The 19,360-nt window shown below is 36.7% G+C and overlaps 1 protein-coding gene across 1 annotated transcript in view; it reads left to right on the top strand.

Annotated features, from left to right (window-relative positions):
• Spred1 (sprouty related EVH1 domain containing 1) overlaps positions 1-16,443 on the top strand; it is a 70,933-nt gene extending 54,490 nt beyond the window's left edge. The window contains exons 5-7 of the mRNA XM_027422233.2: positions 3,031-3,189; positions 9,537-9,638; positions 11,476-16,443. Of these exons, the coding sequence (XP_027278034.1) occupies positions 3,031-3,189; positions 9,537-9,638; positions 11,476-12,123 (909 nt within the window). The 3' untranslated portion in view covers positions 12,124-16,443. The remainder of the gene's footprint in view (positions 1-3,030; positions 3,190-9,536; positions 9,639-11,475) is intronic.
• Positions 16,444-19,360: the final 2,917 nt, after the last annotated feature.

The raw sequence follows: 19,360 nt of genomic DNA, 5'->3' as shown, positions 1-19,360 counted from the left end.
ACTTCATTGAGGATGCTTAAGTAGAATATTATATACTAGTGGGGTTTCTAGACAAAACTCTTAGAAAAGTACAGAATTAAAAACGTAAGGGAAGCATTAAAGCATACACCTTTAATCTGAGCTCTAAATGGCAAGAGACTGACAGCCCTATGTGAGTTCAAGGCCAGTTTAGATGACATAATGAGTTCCAAACAGCCAGGGCTATGTATTTAATGAGACCCGGTCTTCAAAGGAAAAGGTGTATGTGAGGGGATTAGTTTATTCTTAATCAAAAATGTACCTCAGGAGATCTGTTGTACAGAATATAAGTTGATTGTAGCCAATTCTAGAATGAGCTGGCACTAGAAACATTATACAAGAATATTTGTGATTATGTTAAGGCAAAAGAATTATGGAATATTTTTATACTTCACAAGGTAAGAATATCAGAGCATACAATTTTTAACTACTATATATTTACTAATTAAGGTTTGTCATATATTATCTAGCCATGCATCATTACTCAAAACTGTGATTTGTGATAACTTCAAGAATAAAATTCTTGAGCAAGTGTAGTGTAGCTCATTTCTTGACTTGTAAGACAAAATCGAACTTTATTGAACTTTGCCATCCCATGGACTGTGTAGTTACTTACCTTAGGAGGATGTTCTGGGGAGTCTCCTTGCTAGCATGTGCCCAGTCTCTTACAGCATTGGTAGTTGGGACTCTGAGTAGGCTTTGAGTATAAAAATCAAAAAATGTTCATGAAAAATGGTGAGCCAGAGTCTGAAAAGATCAATTTGAATCACACTAAGATGGCATAGGCAAGAAGGATAATGGGACTTTAAGTCAGTGGGTACTGAGAAGAGGAAAGTGGCTGGGAAGGCTCACATTTTTACAGTCATTTTATGGACATAGAGAGTTACCCTGCACCAATCCGGAAATCTCAGACAAGGTTGTAGAATGTTGTAGTACATTTTATCAGGAGAAAGGGAAAAGATACATTACACTTTTTAAAAAGTGACTGCTTCACTGGTAGAGTATATTTGTGTTATATTCTAAAATATTAAGATTCTTTATCAAAAGTAAGATGAAAAGCATAATCCTACTTAAAAAATAAATTAACAACATAAAAATAAGCTCTTCTGGTTCAGGATTATCTAAAATGTTACTTTGATTTTCAAAATATTAAGTAATACATCTTTTATTATACATTGTATGCATAGCACTTTTCAAACACTTGTTTGGTCATTTTTCACATCCAAATGATGCTTTCTTTAGTTTATTACTGGCTGAGACCTATCTAAGTGTATGCTTACATACATCATCAGTTGTTGCTCAACTCACAGTACAGAATTCTAGCCAAGTTATCACAGTATACTGGGCTATAAGACCATTCTGTGTTTGTTCAAATACATAGCTTAAGTAAGGCTTATTGTTTTGAACAAGAAGTTTTGTTGCTTCCTTGCTGTGCTGCAGATGGAACCCAGGACATTGCTTATGCTAAGCAAGTGCTGGTACCCTGAGCTACATGCCCAGCTTTAATTTAGAATTCCTAAATGACTTAATTAGGTTATACTTTAGTAAAAGATAACAGAATCAAAGAAATTATCATTAAAGATATAATTACCTTATAATTACTTTTGTTTTCACAACTCATTGAAATTTTATCTTGCAAGTATCCCAACCAGCTCTAAGGCTGATACTATACCTAATTTATAGTAAAAAGCTGGTTGACCATTTAATTTTATATCCTATTTGGAATCTCCGAGGTCGGTTTTTTTGCATTGTCTTGTATTCAGTTTATGGGTGCCTAAGTGGTTTGTTTTTGAAGATCTCCAACAGATAAACAAGCTTTTTTTTTTTTTTTTAATCTATTCTGCTCTTCTCAATTTTCAAATGTCTTTTAAAAGAAAATGTTTGCTGAGTAACAGTGTTTAGCCATAATTTGCTTTCATAATTTAGCATTAATTGTCATAATAGTTTGGGACAGCTGTTAGTTCTCAATGTGAGTTCACTGGTTTGACATCTTTGGCTTTTCTTGGAGGTGGGTACTCAGGTATATTTTAAACTTTAACTGCTTGATTCCTGGTATAATGACTGCTTTTCACTTAAATGGTTTCACTAGATGTTACAGCTATTTTGTAATTTAGGAAAGTGAATTCTGGAGAAATTAATGATTGGAAACTATGGTTCCAGAGCCCCCCAAAAAATGATTTGTAAAAGTCCTAGTCAGCTTATGTAATTTACTTGTTTATTTTAGAAGTAGCATTAGCAAACTCTTCAAAACTTACATAAGAAACAAAATATACATCTTGAACCTTTAAATTTGCTAGCATTATAATGATTATTCAAAATTATTTTAGAATAATTTGAGTCAGAGAAAGTACTCAGCCATTTCTACTGACTGTTAAAGTCTCTTCTCAAATAATTATATATTAATGGAGACAGTAGCAAATAGTATAATCTACACTGAAAAATGAAAAAAAAAAACCCAGGAATTTGTTTTATAGTGTGCTACATTTCACTTATGTAGCATTTATTTTATAGACGTTGTTTTTGATGTTTTGAAATGATGTCTTAAATGACCATCACTAGTCAAGTGTATTTCCTACCTAAGTCTATGGTAGTTGATGGTTTTAGTGTCTGTAAGTCATTAGCAAGTTCAGTGTGGTCATGAACCACTGTCGTTCATGTTTCTGTTCACTGTATCACCAGTATAGTTTTTACTGTGTGCTTTTTATTTTTAATTTACAAATTGTTACATTTATTTGTTTTTCTCCTAATTTCTTCTATCGTCTATGCATTTGTATTACTCTCAGTGTAATTAAAGGCTTTATCATTGTATCTATATGGACTAGTAGCCTTTCATTTCTCTTGAGTTATTTTTAATAAGAAGGTCTATATTTTAAGTGTTCTAAATTTCTTCTTATTTTGATATGGCATCCTAATCATGTACTTTGAATCTAGGGATTTACCTTTCGTAGCAATGGTAATGGCATAGATTTACTAACTGTGCTGAAGTATCTTTCTTGATGCTGTTCCCATCAGACCACTGAAGAGGACACTTCCCGTTCCCTAGTGAAAGATCACCTTTTCCAGCAAGAGACAGTTGTTACCAGTGAGCCTTATAGAAGCTCAGACATAAGACCTTTACCCTTTGAAGATCTGAATGCCAGAAGAGTCTACTTGCAAAGCCCAGGGAACCAGGTAAGAAAATGCATACTATTCATATGTATAGCATATTTAGAGAACCTGGTATGCTACAGAAAAACACAAAGCTCTGTAAAAGGGCACAGGGATGTGGAGGATGAGTTTTGTAGACAGGGAGGGAATGTCTTAGTTCAGGGTGTTGTAATACAACATGAACTGGGTAGCTCAAACAGCAGGATTTTTGTTTGTTTGTGTTATCCTACAGCTCTAGCAGTTAGACTGGCTGTGGTAAGGGCCTTTTTTTTTTTTTTTTTAAGTTGGCCAACTTCTGCCTTCTTGCTACGTCCCCATGATAGAATGATAGAAATAAAGACGTCAGGAGACTCTGACAAGACAGTAATTCTGTCAAATCAGGAGCTCTGTTCTTATGACCTATCAGTCAAAGGCCTATCTCCAAATATCCTTTACATAGAGAGAGGCTAGAACTTCCACATTGATATCAAGAAGAGCTACGCAAAGCAAAGGTGTGTGTGTGTGTGTGTGTGTGTGTGAGAGAGAGAGAGAGAGAGAGAGAGAGAGAGAGAGAGAGAGAGAGAGAGAGAGAGAGAGAGATCTGGTAGAACACCACACATACTAAAAAAAAAAAAAGAATAGAAGCAGAGAACCAGCACTGGATTATTGAAATACCTTGAATTTTATCTAGTGAGTTTTTCACAAATCTGAGTGCATAGTTGTGTAGTGGGGTTATACAAGAAAGCACAGACAAAGCAGATTGCCAGTTTTACTCAAAATCCAACTATAGTATGAAATTACCAATACGGAGTCAGGTAGAAATGTAAGGGTATTTAATAGGGAAAAGCCTTACTTACAGAGCGAACCAGCCAGCCGGTGGTAGTCTATACAGCAAGAAGCAAAGAGAAACCGAAAACGCAGTCCCCCTACTCACTCTGACCACGCCCTCACAAGCCCTCAGGTACTCCTGTAGCCAGCCCCTAAGAAGGCGTGGCTACAGCTTCCCCTACACCCAACAGTTCAAAGTAATCTTCCATTTGCATTCCCATAGGTAGTTGGCATTTCCTGGGATACTTGGTATTTCTCCACCTCTTTTATACTGAACTAATCAGTAGGCAGAAATAAATAGTATTTTATTGTAATTTTAAGTTTTATTTCCCTGATTTCTACTGTGTTGACTGTTTTCCTTTGTTTATTGACCACTGAGGAATTCTCTTAAAAAAACCTTACATATTTCATATTGAGTTGTCTGGCCTTTTCTTACTGATATGTAGGGATATTCTTTGTATTATCTTGGAACCAAGTCCTTGTTAGATAAATGCCTTAACAATATCTTCATAGTTCAGTGTTCTTGTCTATAAATTGGGTAATGTCAGAATCTACCCCCAGAAGTTACAAAACTTCATTGACAAAATGTGACATAAAGCATGTAGGGAAAGTATTTTGTTAAAGTATTATTCCTAGTCTCTTATAATTGAAATGTGTCCTGATCGACAAGATTATAGACAGAGCTACATAGGTAACTGACTGTCTCAGTAGGAATTAAATGTGATGGGTTTGTCTCCTTTAAAGCTATACATTTATTTGTTGAGGGGTTAATATACAAAATTATGAGTTTGATAATGTTGTTTTCATAATTAGCAAGAGTAAAACACTCTTGTGTTCATCACAATGGGGTTAGGATTCCGAACCATTTGTATTCTGATATAATCTAAAAGGCATCACAGAGAATCTTCCTCCAGTACAGAATCTGACCCTTAGTTGCAGAAAACTCATTTTGTTTTTCAAAATAACAAAAATTAAAGTCCCTTTTCCAAGATTTATATATTGAGTTGAAGGAAATTATACATAAAAATGAGAATGCAAAATGTGAACCACCAAGAGGATTACAGAAGCTGTGTTATCTTAGGCATGAAATAGTTCATGATTTGGGCTACCACTAAAAACATCTTGGTGAGAGTATTTAAGTGTTCTGTGGAGGAGTTAATATGCTTTGGATATTTAGTTTCCTGCTTCAGAGTTAGCTTAATAGATCCTTTTCTACAACAGAGAAGCTACCTTTTTAAAAGGATTGGACAACTGCCTTGTTGAACTATAAAGTCTAGAATGTTACCTTACTTGTAAGCTACCAAATTTAGCTAATTCCCCCAAAAGACCCAAGACTGTTTGATTAGACACAAAGAGCCTTATTTTCTCAGTATGATGTGGTAACATGACCTTCATTTTCATGTTGGTTCCCTTGTTTCCTAAAGCCAGATTGGTGTTTGCTCAAGATGTACAATGTGGGCTTGCATCCTGGAGATTAGATCTATAAGGACTAGCTCTCATGTATTTGAAGGAGCTATGCAAGCTGCCAAGGGAGAAAAGTAATAAGTAGACCTACCCAGTTGTAACACGCCCATAATGACAAGAATATTCTGAAAGATGCAATAGTGGTACTTACATTCAGTGGGTAAACAGCAGTCATCTAGTTGAACATTGGGTCCACTGAATAGGAGAGGATGTATGCCCAGTACTACAAACCTTGCCAACTATCTGTGGCTGGTAAGGTCATCAACCCTGCCACTTTCCTAAACAAGTTTAATTTCTAACTGTATTCTAAATATTTAGTCTTATACCCACAGGTAAGTATAGCTCTCAGGCCTTATCAAAGAAGCTGCTTACTGCAGGAGAGACCATCACAGAAAATCACAACTGGTCAGAATGCAGAGAACAGCTGGCCATAGGGTGCTTAGTTCTAATTGATACATCTGCAATGCAAAATACAAACACAACTTACATAATTAAGGCTTAGGAAACATGGAAGAAAGATTAAAGAGCCAGAAAACTAGGACATCTACTGTGAGACAGTGTTTTCTATATATGAGAGGGAAGCTGCACCTGTGACATCTCAATATGTTACCTAAGCAAGACCTGAAAACTGAGCACTAATTGACATGCCAAGATACAAAATGGCAGGTGTATGTTTAGAGCCATTTCAGAAATTTGCCAGTAAATCTCCTAATCCTTCACCAAAATTTGACCTTTTTTTTTTTTTTTTTTTCTGATGAAACTCATGTCAGCAACTTTTGAAACAATATTCTTAACAGTACAGTCTAAAGATAGACTGCTGATATGTGCTGAGGGATTACAGCAGGAAAATAATAAAGCCCATTTTATAATTAAACTATTATTCTGTAAATGCAGAAAGCCTTTTATGTACAGTGAAAAGACTGCCATTCATAACACACAGTAGTCTTGGGTCTAAGCCAGAGTGTTTCAGGCAGTGTCTTTGGCATGAAGTGAAGGCATGTACCATGCAAAACTGGCTTGTGTTTATCTAGACTTGGGGCTGCAGTGAAGTGGTAATGTGGGCAAGTGCTGTCAGAATCACCCCAGATTGATGATGTTTGATTTTGAATTATTTTTTTCTGTCTGGTTGTATTCTCAGAAACCTCCAGCTGTTACCTTCTTTATTTATTATTTCAAGTCCCACATTCGGATATGTGACCTCATGAGGTCATTATTCAGTTTAAGAAGATGTAAGACTACATATGTAATGTATGCCTTGTGCACAGGGAATGTATATTGGTCAATACAAATTCCAGTAATTGGAAATAGCTTTATTGTTGATAAATTATTTAAGTACATGGTTTCATATCAAACCTCATATTGAGTGATAAACTTATATTATTTTGCTGTGTGTTCTGAATGTGAATCCTTTTTGAGGTTTATCTGTGGCTCCTATCGTTCATTTGTGTGTGTGTGTATGTGTGTGTTGTTTTAATAAACTAATTTAACTTTTAATGTATCTGGGTTGTATTTGCTGGTGTTACTTAGCAAATTCCTCTCTGTGCTTACCTCAGCATTTCTTGCTCTGTTGTGAAAATTTTGTGGCTTTTTCCTTAGCACAGCTCACCATGTTTTCTTCTGTAGTGGAGCTCCAGGTGTTTTTATTTTCTACACAGAATGATGTATTTGAGAGCCTCCCTTGGGGTGCACAGTGCTATGTGTGTCACATACCAAATGTCCCTCTATTAGAGCCTTTTCTGCTGGTTCATCGTGTCCTGAGTGTCGCACACCAAGCTTACCTCTACATCTGGGTCTGTTTTTAGTGTTTCTGATGAGATCTATTGCCACTTTGTCTATGCCTGTACCTGTACCACGTTGTCTTTATTTTAGAGTTCTACCTTTCTAAGAAATGTTAATGTAGAAAAGTGTCCTAACTTAGCAGCTTGTTGAGTTTGTTTGATTTAAAAAACAAAAACCTTTTTGTGTTTTGTATTTGAATTGTTTTGAATCAATCCATTAGCTTAGGGATACTTTGGTCTCATTCATGAATGTGATATATCCTATATAGTACTTCCTCTATTTCTCTTTATATTTTCTTCAAGAAAAGAGACTGTCAGATTTACTCTTAACCATTTTGTTGCCATTATGAATGGAATCCTTTTGAAAAAGTATCTTCTTGCTTTTGAGCTGATAAATTATCCTAAAGATAATAGAAATAGCATGTATTCGTGGTGTTTTCAAAAGCAGTACTTAATTGAGGTATATATTTTAACACCTTTGTTAAATGAGTATAAAAGCAAGAGTGTCCCATTTGTCTTTGTACTTACAGATCACATGAGAAAACAATATTTATTTTACTGATCTGTTAACTTAGACAGTAGCAGAATATGTATGTGTTTATATGGGATGTGTATATGTGACATTTGAGATCGTAGAATAGGAATAATAAATGAAAATGGATATTTTTACTTTTATAGTTTATTCATAGAATAAAATAATATTACAGGAAGTTTGGGGGTTTTGTTTTCTTCTAGCACTGTGGATTAAAACTTAGGCTTTATACATGCTAGGCAAATGCTTTACCCAAGAGCTATACCCCCTGGCCATTACGACTTACTTGAGGTCATTTATTTAACTTGATGTCATATATTAAACCAAGAAGTTTAACTCTTCCTTCTCTATAATGCTCCTCTATTTGTTGTTGTTTTAGTTTAACAAATAGTTTATTCTGTGTTTCCTTCATGGAGTCTTACCAGAACTTTTAATCTACAGTGGTCTCTTTCCCTGCTAACTCTTGTATGTTCTACCTATAAACCTCATACTTCAAATAAACACATGTGTGTTGCTATTTTCAATTTACACTTTTATTAAGTGCACCAGGATTTGGATCAGAATGTTTCAATAAAACAATAAAATGAATACAGAATGACTGAAATGTTGATAATGTTGATCAACATGGGAATTCATTACATTCTTTACTCTTTGTGTATATTTAATTTTACTATATAATTCTAAAAAGCAAATCGATAAAGTTTTAATGATAATCTTTTCAGTTCTTAATTGTTCTTTACAAACCAAACTAAGAAATCTTATCAGGACATTGATTGCCCTCATGACTTTTTAAAAACATAATTCATATACCATAAAATCTCTCTTTGGTGTTTTAATATATTTACAAGATTGTGAAGTCACTTCACTTTCCATCACTTCAGAAAACCCATCGTGATTATTGTCCCATTCCTCTGCCCCCTTTCACTCTTAGCAGCCCCTGCTGTGACACATTGACATTATTGATCCTTATTGCTCAGTAATACTCCCCACATAGAAGCTCATCTCCTGGCCTGCCATGTTGTGTTTTTACAGTTAGTAGGTGCTTGGGTTGTGCCTTGCCCCCCTCCCATTTTTCTTGTTTTGACAGGGTTTTACTTTGTAGGCCAGACTAGACTAGGACTCTAATTTTATAGTTCAGGTTATCCTTAAGTTCTGGTGGTTTTCTTTTCTCAGCCTCCAAAGTACTGAGGTTCAGATATGGGTCACCATACCTATCTTCTATGTTGTTTGGGGTTTTTTTTTGTTATTTTTGGTGGTAGAATTGTGGGGGTGGGGGTGCTCATTTGTTTGGTATAAGGTGTTACTTGCTAAATTGGATTTTATATGCATTTTTATAACAAAAATTCTTTCCAAGAATAAAATGAGGAAGTGATTCTGTCTGTCTTTCCTTTCCTTAAGATTATTTTATTTTATGCATATGAATGTTTTGCCTGCATATGGGATGCACAACACAGCAAACATACAAGTTTGGTTCCTGTGGAGGTCAGAAAACAGCTTGGATTTACTGGAGCTGAGTTACAAATGGTGGTGAACCATCAGGTGGATTCTGGGGACATAATCCAGGTTCCCTGTAAGAGTACCAAGTATTCTTAACTGCTGAGTGTCTCGCCAGCCTGATTCTGCTGTTTATTAAAACAGGGTTTGGGTGTGTGCGGTGGTGTAGAGGCTGGTTAGACATGATTTTGCAGCCTGTCAAATGTAAAGGCTTGAAATGTATGTTGTATTTAGTTTTGTTAAAAGAAAGAAATTCATACTGCTGTCACTTAAAATAGAAATTATTGGAATTTTAGATACCATTCAGTCAGCAAGGCCTAGACATTCAGAGCCGAAGTATGGAATATGTACAGCGGCAAATATCTAAGGAATGTGGGAGCCTAAAGTCCCAAAGTAGGGTAAGTAATGTTCATTTATCTCTTGTTCTGAAACACAGCAGTTCAGCTGGTCCAAGTCTAATTTCCATTTGAGTGAAACATACATGAGACTTACTCACTACATATCTGCTGCATCTCTGTACATAAGCTCTATTCAGTTTGCATGGTTTCTGAATCTGTATCGTCACATAGGACAAAACAGGAACTGCATGTTGTAAATTTAGTACACTGCATCATCCTTCATGCTGCACTGGGCCTTCACATGCCCTTCTCACACAGAATAATGTGCACCTGCATCCAAGAGTTCCAAAGGCCTGTCCCACTCCAGCGTCTACACTAACTCCCAAGTCTTGAACTATCATCTCAACAGAGTGTGAATGAACCCTGGGGAAGGTCATTTTGAGGCAGAATTATTTTTCTGCTGTGAACCTGTAAAAATGGACAATCAGTCCATTACAGAATTAAGAAGCTGAAATGAAGATATCATAGTTCATCCTAAGGAAGTCCAAACCCTAATAAACATTTCATTCCACTTTAGGATTTGGAATTAATCATCTTTGGTTTTGTGTTTGTATCTTGCCCTATTGAGTTGGTGATCCTCCCTGCTTCCTCTTCACCCCTATTGCCATCGAGGGTCCTAGAATACCATAACGTGGTCTGCTACAATAAAAGATTAGCCTTCCCTCTTAAACTGTAGGAACACATCTCAGCTCCACCTTCAGAGTCAGGCATTTTCACTGGAAAGATGGAGTATGCCTGTATACTGTATACACAGTGCTCTTGGCTTGTTTTGTAGAGACCCAGAGACCGAACCTTCTGTCTTCATCAAGACCTACCTACTTTAGAACATGTTGGCAGCATTTTGCTTCATCTAGCCATGTGCCTTGTGTCCCCTTTATTTCCCCATTGTTTACAATAAAATTACACTGGGAATTATCCAGATTCTGTAGTTTTACTTTGCTTAGCAAGTCCTTTATCATTGTGTGTGTACACACCCACACACCAGCCACACACACGATATTATAAGCAGCAAGAAAACTGTGCCACACCTTTAGCATTTCTGCTGAATATTGGTACATACAAATTCTACCTTTCAAGTATACCAAACATGATTGATCTTGTCACTTACATTTTCTTTCTTCCAGTGTCCACTAGTACGTTCTTGTCCTCACCAAGAGGATCTTATAGACCATATTTCTACCAGTAGTTTCTCTGAGGCTCTTAACATGTTTCATAAAACATTTCTAGTCAGAAGTCATTATCTATTACTAGATTTTTAAAGATACTACAGTGGCAGCCACTTTATTGGCATTAAAATCTATAAAACAAAACCATTAGATGGATCTTCTGTTTTAAGGAATTGGCTCATATAGTAATGGGATCCAAATCTGTAATCCAAATCCAGATCTCATGGCACAGACCTATAAGCCTAGCTACTCAAGAGGCTGAGGAAAGAGGAATGTGAGAGTACAAGACCAGCCTAGAAAGCTTCGTGAGACCCTGTCTCAAGAAACCATTGAGTGTAACTCAATGGTAGAGTGCTAGATCCTAGCTTCAATCTCTAGTACTAGAGAGAAATAAAAACCCAAATCTACAGATAAACCATTGGGTTGGAGATGGGGGAAAACTGGAGCCTGAGTACAAAAACTTCCTGCTGGCAGAACTTCGGCTTGCCATGTAGGGAGATAGTTTTAGTTTTAGGTATTATTTGATTGGATATGGTCTACCAGCTGAAGTGTTGATCTCATCCAAAACTTTGTCACAGAGCTCTTTGAATGAATCCTTAGATAGGGTTGCTCCACCAAATCAACATAAAATTAACTGTCATAGTCTTCTCTGCAATTTTCATCTCGTCTAGGTCCCTTTGAAGTCAATCAGACATGTCAGCTTTCAAGATGAGGATGAGATTGTCAGAATAAACCCTCGAGACATCTTAATACGTCGGTATGCGGACTACAGACATCCGGACATGTGGAAAAATGACTTGGAGAGAGATGACACTGACTCCAATATTCCATTTTCTAAACAAGACAGTAAAAAATCAGACTATCTCTACCACTGTGGAGATGAAACTAAGTTAAGTTCCCTGAAAGACTCTGTGGTATTTAAGACACAGCCTCCCTCGTTAAAATTTAAGTCAAAACGAAGAAAAGAGGATGGGGAACGTTCTCGCTGCGTGTACTGCCAGGAAAGGTTTAATCATGAAGAAAACGGAAGGGGGAAATGCCAGGATGCTCCAGATCCTGTTAAAAGATGCATATATCAAGTTAGTTGCATGCTCTGTGCAGAGAGCATGCTGTATCATTGTATGTCAGACTCAGAGGGAGACTTTTCTGACCCTTGTTCATGTGACACTAGTGATGACAAGTTCTGCCTAAGATGGTTAGCCCTGGTAGCTCTGTCTTTCATTGTACCATGTATGTGCTGCTACGTACCTTTGAGAATGTGCCATCGCTGTGGCGAGGCGTGTGGGTGCTGTGGTGGGAAACATAAGGCTGCTGGGTGAAGCAGTCCAGGGCCAACATGAGCTTAAAAATCTTCATCTCCAGGAATTAGCTAACTTGGATTTGTGGAAGCTGTTGGCAAGCAGTATGGAATCTTGCCTGGTATCATTGGGGCCATGCGTGGAGGAAACAGAACTCGACAGTTGCTGTGATTTACAGATGCTAGCCATGCCTGGTGTTTCCCTGGGTGCATGGCATGTTCTGGGACAGATCATAGAGCATTTACAGAAGAAAGTCATTTCTGGTTATTGACTACAAAAGGTCAACATAGAATATGATCCAACTAAAAGGGATTAATTTTGGCATTTTCATATTTATGCACTAGGTGATGGGACTGTTTAAAGATTTGAATTTTTAGGACATTAACTAAAAAGTGCACTAAGGGACAGTTTATTTCAGTTCAGAAAAGTTAACACTTGGAAATTAAGAGATAAAACAAGTACAACTAAATCATTTATTAGTTGTTTTTTGAAAGCAGTTTTATGTATAAATAACAAATGTTTATATTTAACTAAATGTAAGGTACGAACTATGACATTAAACTTTCTTGCCCTTCCTAGTTCTGAGGTAGATGTGCATATATCTACCACCACATTCCATATATTTTGAGTATTTAACTCTAGTTAATAATGTTTGTATCCATGTGAAAGATTTGATATGTTCATCCTCATTTCTCTTTGGCGGCAGTTTATATTGAGTTATTATCTGTACATTCTGGAAACCTAAACTCTTTAAAATACTCTAATAGCCTCAAGTGACCAACTTTTTTTTAAGCACAGCTGTAATTGTCTAATGTTCTGATGAAAACATAACACTTATTTTTATATAAAGATACTGAGTAAACATAGAAGAAAGTGAGGGTTTTAGCTGTTTTGTTTTTGTGGTATTCAACCAGCAAGTTGTTTTCTTTCAGAGTTTCCTCCTTCAAAAAGACGTAACTGCATTTATTAAAGGTTTTACAAGGCAGGAGCATTAACTGGATAGTTAGTGTGAGCAGTTTCCTCTTGAGGTCTCCATTTATCATTCTGCTAAGCCAGAATGTACACAGCTGTTTCACTGATTTTTCTTTTTAGAGCTTAATCCTCTGTGCTTATTATTACTCACATAACAATGATAACACTTTTCAGTTGCATTTTATTTTATTTCAGCTAGCCAGGAGCAAAGTTACTTTGCATAAAATGTATGCAGAACTCTCCCAGGAAAGTATTTAACCTGCCATTGTGAATAGAAGATCTTGTACATTTCATCCTGTTGCAGAGCAGTTGTATTACGGGATGTTTGATTTACAGAGTGGTATGATATATTCCAACAAACCATTTAAAAGTGCTTTGGGGTCAAATTGTCTTTCTTTTTTCTTCTTCTTTTTTTTTTAATGTTACATTAAAATTCTAACCATGTGAGGGATCCTTTGAAAATATTCCCTTAGGGAGGACAGTTGAGCAGTGTGCCTTCCCCCCCCCCCCCTTTTCCCTTTTCTTTTCTTTAGAGTTTCTGAAGTGATAGAAAATCACACTACCATTTGAAGTTCATTCTGTGGGTTTCAGTGTCATTTCTGTACCGTTCATTTTATGTGTCACACTTAAGCTTGTGTTAGCTTCCTTCTTTTGCCCCATATCAAACTGAACAATGTATATATAACACTATCTGTCTGTAAAATACTTTTTTTTAAGAAAGCATTTATATTTATATGACAGCTTGAACTGACAACATTATGTATATAGATCATCTTGAAGTATTATTTCACATTGAAAAGAAGAAAAATATATTGATAACTATAGATGTTATGAAGAAGAGGTTATTTCTAGTTTTGTACTAAAAATCAATTGGATGAACTAAATCCAAAACCGGACACTGTAGCAGCAATTTTAAGTCTTATTTTTACTGTTTCTATATTTGGAGGCTGCTACACAGATGACCTTCACCCCTGACGTTTTCAGATAAACTTGGTTTCCTAGAGCAGACTGTTAACTTTCAAAATTCCTTTTTATTGCTGAAATAGAAATACTGGTTTTCCTTATGAATGAATATTCATATTTGTCAGTGTGGAGTTGATAATTCAGGTTGGAGAAAGGTGTGAATAACTGAAGAAAATAACTTGCTGGCTATATAGGAAATGCCGTGGAAATGAACTGTGTATATATTTCTGGGAAGAACAAAATCATTTTTCTGTTAAGCACTAGTCATAACAGTGCATCTCCTGGTTCTGTACTGTATTTTATATGCAACATACATGCTTTAATATTTTAATGTTTGTGCATTAATATTTTCAAGTTTGTTTAACCACTTTGCTGCTAAGATTTTGCCATCCTGTTCCCATTTTTTTCCTTTTACAATTTTAAACATTTCTCTTCATTAAAAACTATGGTAATGAAATTGGGTTTTTTTTTTCCTCCACTTTGGATTTTTGTAATTATCATATCAGTCCAGAGAAGTAGCTGATGATGTAATAGTATTGGATCCCTGTGTGAATCAGTTTAAATTCAAATCCCAAGCACGTGCAGGTGAATTTGGAAATGATTTCTCATTCAGTGTACAGATTGGCACTGCCATTGGGCGTTTCCTTTAAAACTCCTCTTGTTGTCTAAAGTTAAGCAGATGGCTCAACAAAACTGTTACAGTAAAAGTGAGTGTTGAAAATCATCTGAATGGCATGGCCAGAAAGAATTCTGTCTGGTGGGCTTGTTTGCTCAGAATCCATAGTTCTCAAGTGATTCTTGTGGCTATTAAGGAAGCCTTTGATTTGTCAAGCAGGAATACTTGTGGAGTTCCAGTGCCACCTGCTGGATGATTTTAGACCAGCACCGAGAGATGGAGATGGCGACTGCCCAGTAAAGGGCCCACCAGAGAAACCAGGGGTAAGGAACAGCTCAAAGGAATGTAAATAAATCTTTCCTCTAATGCATTTTTTGGTTGTTGAAAGATTTTAAGCACTTTTTTCTTACATATCCTGTTTTAGAATATTTATTGAGACTTGGAACTGGCAGTCAAGCTTACGTACGTACTGAAGCATTTATACAACCAGTTCCTGTAACTCAGAAGCCATTACCAAAATGGTATTCCTGTTTTATTCCCAGTGCCAGTCAGGGAGAATTTTTAAAAAATAAACATAATTGCCTGTATTTTATCATGACAACTCCAGAGAGTGTGTGTGTTTCTGAGTAGATGATGATGATGAGACAGGGCTTAAAATTTAAAGGGAAAAACTTGAAACTACCTATTTCCATTGGTTATTCAGCAGTGCCTAAAATGAGCTTCTGAAATAATACAAATGCACTTTGAATTCATGTGTATAGTGCCATCTAATTCCGGGGGTGAGTCTTGCTTCTCCTCTCCCTCTCCCCTTAATTAAGTGGCACACAGGTATTTCTTAACACTCATGTCAGTCTTCAGAGTGCAGAAAACATGTGCTTTCCTCTGAATGGGCAATGTAGAGAATTTTATGGATCTTTCTTCTGTTGAAATTGAATGTTTGATTATATTTGGAATGTGTAACTTTGGATTAATGTGTTTTAAAGTAATTTTAATTGTAGTCCAAAAGTGCATTGAGCAAGTGTAACTTTTTTTCTGAAAAATAACTTGGAGAACTTTAGTTAACCGATAAAGCAAAATTCATCACTAAATGTTGTTCTTACTCTTGGTTTGGCTTCCAGAATCACATTTCTGAATATTGGGGGAAACACTAGAAGTTGTTATAAATGATGAGAGGGCCATGTGTGTTTTATGGCAGTTACTAAAAATATTAGAAACATGTATACACTGACAAGCAGAGGTGATTTATACAGACCAAAAAGTGGACAGAGAGGGAAGGAGAATTGCAAGGGGCTTTAAGGTATTAGTTGCCTAGCAGCCTGACAGTTAAAAACCTTTTAATTGCTTTGGTACGATGTTATTCATTGTCCCCAAAGCTCAAATTGCAAACGTTGTTAGTTTTTGAAAACTTTCAAGAATAATCTAGTCGAAAGCCTTTGTATTAAAGATACACAAGTTTTTTGTGTGAACAGTTCCAGTGTGTAGAATGTTTTGCTTTCTATTTCCTTGAACTCAGAAGTGCCTCACGTGTATATTACCCCCACTAGGAGCCTGACTGCATCCTTTCTAACGAGCAGTGGAAGCCTGTTTAACTGCTGTCCTAATGCATCTCCCCACATAGACTCAACTAGCTTGAGAGTTGTGAGTATATAATGTAAATATGCACATATGAGTTTGTAACTGCTTTTGTTCCATCATACCATGTAATTGGACTTATCAGATGGTAGATGATTTGTTTCAGTGATTTTTCCCTCCCCTGGAATTACCTGATTAAACCAATCATGAAATTTAAAAGGGCTTTTTCTTACTTCTTCAGAGCATATTCTATGTAAGATGGTAGTCACTGGAGAAGAAAGCAGGGGGACTGGGTGCTTTCATCTGAAATGTGGTTTCATTCTTCAGAGCCATATTCTCTAACTGAAAGTTCACCTACAGTTCGACTTCATGACATCACCCTTGATTCTAGATAATTGTTAGTTGTTAATTTACATAATTACTGGTTTGCACCCATGCTGCAGCTGTTGGAATTAGCCACCTTAAAGATGTGTGGCAAATGTTTAACAAACTTGGAACTGTGTGTTCGTGCCTTTTGCATGTGTGTGTGTGCACACTAGCCATTTCCCTTTGTATTACAACAAAAACAAGGGGGAACTGTTAGGGCAGTATCAATTGTAATAGCATCTTAGCACCAAAATAATGCTTTTAGGTTATTGTGTTACAGTTATAGTCATTTGAAGAGTGAACTATACCTGATTGTTTATGGCACAGAATCATGCTTATTTACAGGCTTTCAGAAAGTTATGTTGTCCACATCAAGTCAATACCAAGTGTCAGAACAGTTTTATGTCAGGAAAGTTGAATTGGGTTCCTGGTGTGCCATCAATATACTGGCATATACAATAATTCTCCTTCAGGAAACAGATATCGGGAGAGATGGCTCAGTGGTTAAAGTGCTTGCTTACTCTTCCAGGTGACCTCATTGGTTCCCAGCACCCACACCAGGCTGCTCACAATGATGTGTATAATTCCAATTCCTGGGGGTCTGATGCATTCTCTGATAATGGAGGACACACACACACACACACACACACACACACACACACACCCCATAACATTCATACAGACACATACATATAAGTAATTAAAAATCTGTGAATATATGATAGTTGGAGTGAATTTAGTTAAAATTAACTGCTCTGAGATCTGAGTTTTTAGATCCTTGAAGTAAACGATGGTTCAATTTGTAATATTAAATGTAACAGTAATAGTTAGAACTTTTTATTGTTCCATGATTTACCCTATACCTGGTCACTTCTGATCCTTACTTAACTACGATGCGTGGATCCTCTTTCCTATGGAGGAGGTTTAGACTCTGGAAGTTGAGAAGTGTTCCTAAGATCCTGTGAGAGCACACCCTGATCTGAACTCTTGTTTTTGACCCTAAGAGTCCTGGTGCAGTTTGCCTGTCTATGACAGGTTCAGATGCACTTCATAGGATCAGAACAGTCATGTGAAATAAGTGTTTAGAATTCGATCACAAGGGAGTCATTTTTCTATTACCCTTCGTTCCTGGACACCCGTTCAGCCCTCTTACTGAAGCATGGAGTTTCCCATAAAGTAGGAATATGGAATTGCAATGGAGCTCTGGGGAGTCCTTGGGGCCTGTCCACTTTGGCTGACCCTCACTGTAAAAGTGAGATGCACTCTAGTGTAGAATTCTCACTGGTGACTTTTCCCTAGAGGGATTCTTTTTCACCAAAACAGTGGCAGATACTTCCCTGTGAGGCTGAAGAAAAACAGTGGTCTCCAGTGAGTTGTTCATCACCCCTCAAAGAGTGGTGGGCTGTTTCTGTCAGCTCTCCCACAAACCTGTCCTTGGAACCAGAGTTGAGTGTATAGTGGGGTAATCATGGCAATATTACCATCTCTCTTCCCTCAAAGTTGCCAGTTGTACTTTTAACAGTTCAGAGGCTATGTATGAATAGGAAGGAAGGACAGGACCAATTGTAGATTGGTCTAATTCTCTATTACTGGTTAACTCATTGTCAGATTTGAGATAACAACTTGAGTTTGTTTGTTTGTTTTTCTGGTTTGCTGTATCTTAGATCTTTGTTCCCTCCATAGTTTCTTTTTTTCTTGCTCTAAAAATATTTTGCAACTTATTCTATAGAGGAAGAATTCATAAAAAGGAATTTTAACAGTATATTTTACATAACACACACACAACTCTCCTCCCCTTCCGTTTTTCTAAGAAAGGCCTCATCAATGCAAAACACACAGCTCTGTGCCAAAAGGAAAATGAGAGATTTATTCTTAGCCAGATCTGAGTGAACATAGCCTAGGAACATGGATTCAGGTTACCCTGAATGACACATTCTGCTGTGGAAGTTATTGTATAAGCTTTTATGGTCAAAATACAAAAGTTAAGTCATAAATGCAATCTCCATATACCCTGGTGGGGGCCTTGGGCAGATGATTTATAGTAGGAGGAAGCCATTGCTAAAGATCTCAGATGCTATCTGATGATATTTTTTAGCTTCAGGGTAGAATAATTTGCTAAGTACATTCCAAAGATTTTACTTGATTTGGAGGAGGCATGATAAATGATTTGGAGGAGGCCAAAGGAATTCAGGTTAACCCAAGGTGATTCTGATTCCCAGTCTGCAAAATTACAAGTCTCCATAATGACAAAGTTCTAGTAAATTCATAGAATCTATGACACAGATGTAGCTTTTTCAGGCAATGTCATTTTATACCAAGAAGGCCTTTTGTGGGAAGTCAATGTTTTACTCTGCCTTAAAATTTAAAAGAACAATGAATTCATAAGCTCCCTGCTAGTTAGTAGATCTTATGAAAGTATAAAAGCAACATGCTTACAAATGATATGGTGTTCTTGTAAGGAGAAAATGGGGTGTAAGACTAGTTACTTAATTAGATGCTGAGGAAATCATTGGACTCACTCAGATCACAAGGCTGTAAGGCACTCTTTAGACAAGAATGCTCTGTGTAGCAGATCAAGGAAATGTAGAGGTTTCTGCAAGGCCATCGAGTTGTACCATAACAACCTTCATTAAACCACTCAACTGCCCAAATGTGTCTCTTCCAGAAAGTTGAGGATGTTCCAGTTCTCAGTGATTGCCCTCAGACCTTTGTCCTTGCTCTTTTCAGCCTCGATGGACCGCTGCACCGCTACTATCCAGTTGGCCTAGT

This window comes from Cricetulus griseus, chromosome 6 (genome assembly GCF_003668045.3).
Source record: "Cricetulus griseus strain 17A/GY chromosome 6, alternate assembly CriGri-PICRH-1.0, whole genome shotgun sequence".
Taxonomy (NCBI): domain Eukaryota; kingdom Metazoa; phylum Chordata; class Mammalia; order Rodentia; family Cricetidae; genus Cricetulus; species Cricetulus griseus.
Note: the sequence above shows the minus strand (reverse complement) of the source record. Positions and strands in the feature narration are given on the sequence as shown.